The 10,387-nt window shown below is 42.4% G+C and overlaps 1 protein-coding gene across 1 annotated transcript in view; it reads right to left on the bottom strand.

Moving 5' to 3' along the window:
• ndfip2 (Nedd4 family interacting protein 2) overlaps positions 1–8,912 on the bottom strand; it is an 18,939-nt gene extending 10,027 nt beyond the window's left edge. The window contains exons 1-2 of the mRNA XM_062527462.1: positions 8,636–8,912; positions 1–103 (exon numbers count right to left, since the gene is read on the bottom strand). The exon at positions 1–103 is cut by the window's left edge and continues 69 nt beyond it. Coding sequence (XP_062383446.1) covers positions 1–103; positions 8,636–8,665 — 133 coding nt within the window. The 5' untranslated portion in view covers positions 8,666–8,912. The remainder of the gene's footprint in view (positions 104–8,635) is intronic.
• Between the last annotated feature and the right edge of the window lie 1,475 nt (positions 8,913–10,387).

Genomic DNA, 10,387 nt, shown 5'->3' with positions numbered 1-10,387 from the left:
CACAGGCACCTGCCGCCTCGGGTGTGATGGCACAGGCCCCCTGGGATGAGGTGGATGGCACCGCACTGGTGGAGGCCTCGGACGAGTCTTCCTCATTGTGTAACTGGTGGGAGGAAGGTGAGATACAGGTGAAGATGTAGGTGAGACAGATTTAGGTACACAGCTCTGCATGACAAAAAGTTTAGACCTACTTCCGTTTCACCAGACTAGGGGAATCAACGATAAGAAGAATCAAAAACACTTATTGTGAAGGCATATTGTGAGCAGTACTGACTCCAAATTAGCCACAAAATAGCCTACCCAAGTAAAACACAAGCTACCAGAATCTCAATAAGTAGGCTATATCAACAACACTACACATAAAAACACATAAATAACTCTTTATTATTAATTAAGACGGGTATTTTCTCGATCCTCCTACTGGGTTATGATGTTTAAAATATGCCATCAGAAAAAGCAAACTATGACAATGTAATTTATGGTTCAGTTTGCACACATTCGTTTAAACACTTCCTCAAACCCTTTCATTCACACACATTTAATTCAACTCAGTCCTCAATAGTCCCCAAAGTGACGCGACGCTTTTCCTTTAATGCACAGTAATGCAACCGACAGTTGTATGCGCAAACGAGCGCACACTCTTTAGGTTCCCCAAAGTCACTCCACACGAAAAACAATAATCCACCGAATCCACGAAAAAAAACACCACGACACAGCCTTTATAATCCACATACTAAAAGGAAGTAATCCAGAGTAAGTAAGTAAGTAACATTTATTTATAAAGCACATTTACACACAGCATAAGCTGACCAAAGTGCTGTACAGTGAAAGACTAAAAAGGACACAAAATAATACAAAGTAATACAAAGAACATTTGCTAAAACATATATGAAATAATAACATTCAAGACAGGACAGGGCACACAGCACAGAACATATGGAGAGTGAAAGAGAAGGTAGGTAGGATACCTCAGTTCACGCTTGGACTCCCAGAGCATTGCTCTTTCTTCTCTCTTACATGCATTGTCATTCAAATACTTCCCACATCAGCTGATAGGCACGACAGTTGACACGTTAGACAATCAGCTGACGGGTTTGACAGACAGCTGATAGGTTTTCCAACACCATGTAAACAAAAGAAACCATACCGAATCAGCATTCTGATATAGGCCCACGAGTACAGGGTGGAAAACATGTACAGTATTACCTGGATATCATTAATTTTATGACCAGGCTTATTACAGTGAACACTACAAACGATGTGGCGGTGCTACAACTCCACAACAGCCATAACAAAGTAAGATTGAAGAGCCTGCCTGTGCACACACACGCACACACACACACACACCTCCAAGCGAGGCAGACTAGACACCGATGAAGCCTCACAAGGCCATGAAACTTCACAGGCTGCTTGTTGCCATGGCGTGCGAGGAGAGTTGAGAACATCAATACAATAATACATGATCTAAACTGTGGTGGGTGCCCTTCAACACTACCTGCTGCACTGCAGCTTCATGTTATAACACTTACCCGGCAAGGATCACTTACAGGCCTTACATCTCTCAGAGTATAGAAAGGGAGCCAATTTGCTATTATTATGAGTTTGGTCAGTTCTAGTTAAAGAAGACTTCAAACAATCTAATTTGATGGGGTTAGTACACAAACTGACATTTATTTTTGAGATAATTTAATATTTGTAAAAGATTATACATTAAATTACAACACATGTTTGCTTCTCTTTTCACTTTAGCTCACCGCCATATTGCTTTTGCCTAACTGGCTACATTCTCTTGGATTAGGTGATAGAGGCGACCCTGCCCAAAAGAACGTGGCCTAAACTGTCCAAAGATGTCCCCCCTCCCCCCACCCCCATCATCGTTATTAGCACAGGATGACAGCAAGTAGTCTGCTCAAATTAACACACACGCCACTTAGCAAGTCTCTCTCTCTCTCTCTCTCTCAAACAGAAGGTTGAAGTGATAGAGGCAGTCAGCAGGATGTCCACGTGCATTAGGCTGCTGCTATCTTAGAGCCCCCACTTTAACGCACCCTCAGCAGAACAGACATAAAAAGAGAAGAAAGAGAGAAAGAGGGAAGAGAGACAGAGGAGGGCAGTGAGAGACAGAAACAGAGGCAAGATAGAGAGCAAGAGAGAGACAGAGAGAGAGACAGACAGAGAGAGAGTGAAAGAAAAAAGAAAGAGAGAAGGAAAGAAAGAGAGATAGATAGAGATAGAGATGGATAGATAGAGAGATAGATAGAGAGTAGAGAAGGGTGTGCAGCACAGTCTTCGCCAGCCTGTTCCTCTTTGTGGTGCTAATGTACAAACAGGCCACGGGAGTCTAGCAGAGCAAAAAGATTCTCTTGTTTGCTCCATTTCTCTCTCTCTCTCTCTCTCCGTCTCTCTCTTCCCTGTGATCTGTTCTTCTGACAGGCGTCCCAGATAAGAGCTCTGTGCCGCGCTTGTTCCTCTTTTCATTGTGCCCCTGGGTTCCTCCGTCTTCTCACTCTCACGTCACTCCGGCTCTAACGACTACACCTTTTCCCCTTGTCCCTTCAACTCTCCTTCGCTCATCCCCCCTCCTCCGTCTGACATCCTTCCATCTCCCTCTCTCCTCCGCACATGATCCAAGCCTATCCTTAGGCGTGCCGACTACTGAAGACAGCACGGAGAGACGACCACTTGACTACCGACTGCCATGTCCTACCTTGATCAGTGCACACGAGGCACAGGCGAGCCCTTTATTCAAACGAGACAGACCACAACAGTCGCCTATTGTATAAATAAAATTAATTGAAATTTCAATTCAGCTCAGTGCATAAGAATCCAATACAGCCTAGTACAAGGAACAGGCAAGCCTACTGCATTTCTGTTCAATTCAGTGCATGGTACTGGGAAGCAATTTCAGACTAGCTGTATAAACAGATCTACTTTCACTTCATGAAATTCACTTTGTGAGAAGGGTCTGGTCTCTGTCCCACTGAAACAGATTTCCCAACAGTTACACAATCATTGATCTGGTATGGCCACACAGACAGAGGGGCCCCGTTGAGGCACTTTTGTGAACAGCCACTGGCTGCCGTGGCTCTGATTGGGTCAGCAAGTATCCTGCATGGTGAATTTTCAACTGAAAATGACAGGATTTATGAAAAGTCGAAATGTCCCAACTTCAGCTTAATTTGCCCATTAGTGACTCCCGCTTCTCAACTGTTACTGAAAATTGGTCTGAGTACACCAGGCTATTCAACTGACTTGGACAACAGATTGCATCCCAAAGAGCCATACTCTGCATGTAATGCATGTAATAGACTGGCGTTGCTGCTGCCGTAGAGTATTCTCTGCTAAAAATACACTGGCATTTATCAGCGGAGGTAGATCAGTTACACTACCAGAGCTTATCTGATCAAATCAGAGCCCTTACCCCTTATACAGCAAGAGAGACAGAGGGAGAGAGAAAGAGAGAGAAACACACAGACAGAGAAGGCGCAGTGTGAGTATCAGACGTGTGTGTGTGTGTGTAAAGGTGAGATAGAGAGAGGGAGGGAGAGAGAGGGAGAGAGAGAGAGAGACAGACAGACAGACATACAGAGACAGACAGACACAGTCAGCATTAGGGGTGGGACAAATATCAATGTCATATTTTGTCATTTCATCATTTTTATACATTTTTTATACATTTTATACATTTTTGCTTTTTTTTACTTTACGGCAGTCCTAAACGGACTCATCTGCCAGTTTAACTAACACTACTGAATGTATCCCCGTGATGGTGCTTATGAATTGAGTGAGGCTAATCCTCTCTACACACCATCAATTGAGGAGTTTGGTTTCAAAACGCTAGGCCTATATCTCCATTTTTAAAAACATTAACAATTATTAAGGTCATTTAAATGTGTATTTCAGGTAATACAATTGCAGTTGAGTTTCTTAGAATGAGTACATACAAATCAAACAATCCTCTCTGTACAGTACTTGGGAAAACAAAATGAAAAAGAGAATCATGAACATTGATTAAAATGGAGGATACAACATTTTTAAACCAAACTCTTCAATTTATTTGATATTTTTAAGAGGCACTAAGCAAAAACTCTACACTCTTTGCACATTGCTTTAATTCAGTCGTGAAATGGAGTGAATAAATACATAATTCCAGCTTGTTGACCTTTTCTCCTTCTTCATTACACAGATATCATGTGTCACAAATCAATCTTCTTTCAGGGAGATCTAGTCTCCAACACCATTCATAACCGTTTCCATCACACAAGAAAAAATGTCAGGCCAATCAGCGTTGAAAGGGGAAGACAACACCAAAACGTATTGTGATAAACAGAAGCAGCAAGACCTGCAAATGTTAAAAAAAATTTCCAATCGAGAGTGAGTGAGTTAATGAGGGGGGAGAGGGAGAGTGTGTGTGTGTGTGTGTGTGTGTGTGTGTGTGTGTGAGTGAGTGAGTGAGTGAGTGACAGAGAGAGAGAGTCTCCTTCATTTGACCACCTCATCCGGTGAAATGATATCCACACTACATGACTACCTCACACCAGGGTGCAACAGGCTGCTTGGCCTTCATGCTGAGATAATCTCCTTGGGTGCCAAATGAAGAAATCAGACCCCCCTAAAGCTCTTCACATGGGAAACATCTGAACAGTTGTAAGATGAGCCGCTGGATCCCCCCAGAACGCTGCACCTGTCAGAGGGCCCTCACTCCAGCCCAGTGCTGGACACACGTGAGTCGGCACACCTGCAGCCGTCCACTGATAACTAACCTACATGGAGGCGACCACCAGTATCGCTATTAGCCGTTTAGCATGCACTCAAATCCAAACGCTACACAGATCTCACGGGCACTTGTGGGCTGTGTGTGTTGTACGTGCATCAGCTTGAGCACACAGAGGAAGGCGCTAAGCCGAAACGCATCTGTGCAATAAAACACGTTTATATGCAAAGTGCGGCCATTTTCCTTTTCTGAGTAAGCATATACGTTTGGCCAAGCACTCTCAAAAAGAAACATAAGAGACTGAGTGTAGCCTGCTCCTACCACACAAATGATCTGTGTGTGTAACACTCAATACAATCTAACACTGTACACAAGAGAAGGGCGCCGGAGGTTTCCTATCTGCCATACGCAAAAATGGCCTACGCGAACTGGTCCACGTCTGTCCTTATCGTCCTAAAAAAAGAAGTCAAAGGAGGAGTGGACAAAGGGCAGCAGATGAGATGACCATGGCGTGTGTGTGTGTGTGTGTGTGTGTGAGTGTGTGTCATGTTGGTGTGCGTGTGTACTAGGTGTGTTTGTGTGTCATGCCGTTATGTAAGGAGATGTATGTCAGAGGCGAACACACCAGCCCCAGCCACATGGCTCGAGCCTCTGCTGGGATTAAGTTTAAAGAGGAACCTTTTAACTGAAGCAGAGGCAGCATTACAAAAATAACCACCAAGCATCTGACTAATACCCACCAGTTAGGCCTACCATTTTGTATTATGTACTGCAATCATAGACAGAGCACTTTTATTTTTATTTTTTTATGATCCATCATCAACACTAGACTCAACAGTGGAAAACCTTCACCTCAGATTACAGGAAGAGCCATAATCCTAAAATTCAACAGTTCCAGCCAAAGATTCTAGAACAGAGCTCTGTTCTAGAATCTTTGGTTCCAGCCAGCAGTGCAGTGCTTTTGTAGTGTGTAGCCTAAACCGGAAACACTGATGCTGAAACCTCATCGACAGATGCTAGCCCCCATTGCTAGCATGTCACCTCCCAAGCCTGCGTTTGCAAGTGGATCCTGCTGTAGGATTGAGCTTGTCTACACAACTGCATAATGCATTTTGAATGGCATTATTAGCTAAAATGAATACTTAACGATACTTTACGATACACCTAGATACACCTACATGTCTACCTTCTCCTATTTTGTCCATATATTTGACCAATGACTGATGTCTGCACCTATATCTAACTTATCATTGCACTGCTGCTAATTCTTATATTACTATGTTATGTTTATCTTATTTGTCCATATATCTATACTAGTACTGTTATTACTATGCTTACATTTTTGTACTGTACATATTTATTGCTGGTCACTAGAATTTAATCTTGCACTGTTGCACTGTTGGACTTATTTGAACTACCAACTTGACACACACCTCATACCTCATACTGGATCACAGTACCAATCCTCAGTACATTCATGCACATCTTTATCTCTAGTATTTTACTGCTCCTTTAGTCATGTTGTTGATTTGCTTTGTATTTTCCTGTTTACATTGTAGTGTATGTTGTATGTGGCGTCTTAAGATGCCTGCTGGGTCCTTGAACTTCCCCTTGGGGATCAATAAAGTATCTATCTATCTACCTATCTATCTTTAAGCAGAAATGCAAAGGGCAATCCAACGGCCGTGAGGCTGTTGTGAGTCACACTGTAAAACATCACGGAGGAGTCGTCCCCCTCCTCCTCTACCAGCCTCCTCGTGCTGGGGTGAGGGAGCACTGAAAGCGGCTCACACGGACTACAGTGAGGAGAGGAGGGCGTTCCAACGGGCCACTGGGACATTCCTGCACTCCTCCACAGCCTCTCTCACCACTGTGCCCCACAGGCTTGCAGAGAGAGAGAGAGAGAGAGAGACAGAGACCGAGAGATACACTGAGAAAGAAGAGTGGTGGGGGAGTGAGAGAAGAAGGGGAAAGAGAAAATGACTGCGGAGAGAGAGAGGGATGAAGGGGTGAGGGTAAAGGGAGACGGGTAAGTAGATAGCAGGGGGGATTAAGGCAGAGAGTCTAAACAGAGGGGAGAAAAAAATGGGAGATTGTGTAAGGCAGTGATGGAAAAGGGTGGGGGGGAATGAGAAATCTTCTTACGAGATGCTGAAAAGAGAGGCACAGCCCTCTACGAAATGGTCAAGTGAGAGCATGAATTATTAAATGAGTCGAACCAAGGAAGGAAGAAAGGAGGGTAGGAATACCCAGTGAACCGACTGAGGTACGAGTACATTAGCCCAAACACAAGTTACCCGTCAGACAGGAAAACCCCACATCGACAGAGGTTGGTTGCATAGCAACTGCCTGACTTCACTTGATGTATTAAAAGTTGCTACTTCACCACATTCAAACAGGATGTGGAAGCCTATTTTTGTATTATTAGTCTAAGTCAGACAAAGAGAGGACAAAGCCCGACTTTCAGCATTTCGGTAATAGGCAGGTTCAAGTGCCCAGAATACTGAAGAAATGGTGGCCTACAACACTGACACGGCTCTGGACTGAGAGCAACCGAACAACAAGGCTATTATTAAAAGACTATGAATGTCAACTTGTCCTGAAAGATACTGGGTGCTAGACCAGTAGCAGTGGTGATTCTGTCTGTCATCATGTGGTATTCAGCATGAAGTCTGTTTTGAGGGCCTCAACATTTCCTTGATTTCCTCATAATCCATGACTTTGCCCGAAAACACAGTGTCACTCTAACAACACACAGAATTTGAACCTTGGACAGGTGGGAGGCCTAACAACATTCATGGACGGGATCTTCAGGTTGATTATTACCATATGCACAGCCGAAAAACAAACCTAAATCTCTTTAATGCTGTAAATTGCAAAAAACGTCAATGTGATGCGCTGTAAATTGCAAAAAACTTCCATGTGATGCGCTCGGAAATCATAAATTGAAATCTATAGTGGTGACCTCCCAGTTATTGGCGATAGTCTCATCAACATGCTGAAGGTTCTGCCTAAAGCCTTTATCACATAGAGAATATTTATGATGGCAAAAACAGCAGTTCATACTCCAAAGGATAATGGCTTGCATTATATATTGCTTTACATTATCAACACCACATAGCCATGTGAGCAATGCATACATGCTCAGTGCATCTGTCATCATCTGTGTACAACACAGTAGTAGGCCTACACTTATCCAACATCTTCTCCTCAACCCGACATAGCACTGAAACGTACATTTCTTCTCACTACACTTCAGACATGCGCTGCTTCTCTGTCACTGGGTAAGAGATAAGATTGACCAAAATTCCAATATTGCCAATGGCCTATACCCCAAGGCCAGGCTGTCATTTCAACAGTCCCCTCATTGATAAATTAAACACACATACACACTAGACTAGAGTGATGCTGAAAATAGTTAAGTATGCAAAACAATCACATGGCAAAGTCACTGGCATCTCGCGTGGACACAGCTGGAACGATTTGAACTGGACAATGTTTTGGACTAGTTTCCAAAGAGCAAGATAGCTTGTCTTCTAATGTCTATCGCCTAATATGTTGTTCATCACACACCTGACTGTGTTTGTATATGCAACATGAACCAATTATGATTCTAAACTATAATTCGATAATGCGGAAGTTTAGGAAGGGACCAGGGATGGAAATTAGCACCAGCCACCAGCCAAATGCTGGTAAAATGTGAGAGTGGCTGGTAGTTAACGTTAGCTGGCTAGCTGAGCTTGGCGAGCATTCGTGTTAGCTTTATTGATGCTTGTCCTAGCTCGAAAGGTGTTTATAAAGGTAGCAGCTGCTGTTGGTTTCCATTACAGATACCTCTCAAGAACAACACTAGTAAACATAACGGAAAATAATGTTTAGTATGGTATCGTTAGATTAAATGGTTGCATCCTTCCAACTTACCACTTGGTATCGGCTCGCAGCTTGCTCCATTTTGCGTTTAAAACAGCTGGCAGACACGCCAGCCAGCAACAACCAACAGAAAGATTGTTTACGTCCCCGTCAATCGGAGATAGTACCCCAGCTAGTTGTCAGTGCCCCCTAAAATATGTCCTTAATGCCGAAGTGTTTACGAGGGGTGTACAGGACTCCCCCATTTACACTAAAACAAGCACGGGCAAGAGATTTCAAACAGTCAGGCCGTTCGTTCGTCGGAGGGGAAAAGCAAAAAAAAAAAAAAAAATGAGTGGGATTGTTCTGTTACGTCACAAAATACGCACAACATCAAGCTCGCCTCTCATAAATGGGGCGTCGACTTCCTCTTGCACATGTCCCATCTTTCGTTTGAACCAAACTAGTGAATTAATTACATTAAAACAGCATTGCATGTTATCATAATGAACTGCCTTGAAAACATCAGCTAGGCTACCACCACCTAAAGTCAAAGCACAGCATGTTCTTTTTCATAGATGGCTATTCTTAATCGGTTTAATAAATAAGACTACTGCAAAAGAGGAAACAGTATGAGCATGGTTAATAGTTGTGCATCACCAGTATCAGACTTTTTGTTTTCATAGTAGGCCTTTTCACTGCAGCGTTTTTGTTCAAAGAGAGTGGTTTAGGCCTACTCAAATTAGATTCTCATTCTAAGTCAAATGTAAAATTCGGACTCCCTGCCAAAAGAAAGAAAGCAAGAATTCCCACGACCCATCATATGAAACAAAACAACACTGATCAAAGTTTTTCGATTCATAGCACAGTTAATCAATTGTTCACCTTTTTTAGATAGCAAAATAAATAAACTAGGCCTATTTGTATAGCCTGTAGGCTATATTTTTAGATCAATGTATTTTGGCGAGTAAATTTAAACTGCTACAACAAATTTCCCTGATATTCCATGACTTCGAACCAAATGTGATAATAAAACAAATAATTGAAAGAAAAAAAAAACTTTCCAGGGTCAGGTTCCTTTTGAACATTTAAGTCGGCTAGGCTGCTGTGCCAATCGTGACCTTTAAATAAAGACAGTTTAACTTTGTACCTGCAGGTCGGTTAAATTGGTTCTGGTAGTTGCCTCATCCAAACACTAAATTAAACAGTGGATCAGAGCTGTTTAGTATGCCTCTGCAGTAAATCAGAGCAGTATAAAGCTCTGCGCTACAGTGGATGAGTTTAGGGTGCCCTCTACAGTTGAACTATTCGAAGTGTCATTTCTCTCCCAACCCGTACAGTAGGGCTTTGTGATTGATTGGAAGTTGTAAAATAAATGCTATTACTTTTAACCCCACACGAGCTGCATTACAGAACGGACTTTGTCTAAGCAGAGTAGGCCCACTCATTTTATCTGCAGAACTGGCATACATAAAATGAAGCCTTCAGAAATAGACCAGGTTGTGCAATAGGGCTTGCACGTTGTATTTAAATAATGTTAAATAATGTAAAGCTATTTAATTGAAACATTACCATTCTATTAATACCATGTTTGTTGAAATCGTGAACGTGACATATTTCTCACAGCAAATATTCAAATTGCCCATGTGTACACTAGATGTCGCTATTTTCACCAAAACCATTTAATGTTTATTTTCCTTTTAAGTCGCTGCTACTGTGTCGGTTAAATATTCTGCATAACTTTATTACTGATCCATAGTTTACATTAAATGGTGACATTATATACTCCTAATAAATAAAGACTTTATTGGAACTTTCGCAGTT

This window comes from Sardina pilchardus, chromosome 23 (genome assembly GCF_963854185.1).
Source record: "Sardina pilchardus chromosome 23, fSarPil1.1, whole genome shotgun sequence".
NCBI classification, from domain to species: Eukaryota; Metazoa; Chordata; class Actinopteri; order Clupeiformes; family Clupeidae; genus Sardina; species Sardina pilchardus.
This window is presented reverse-complemented; position numbering and strand designations above follow the sequence as displayed.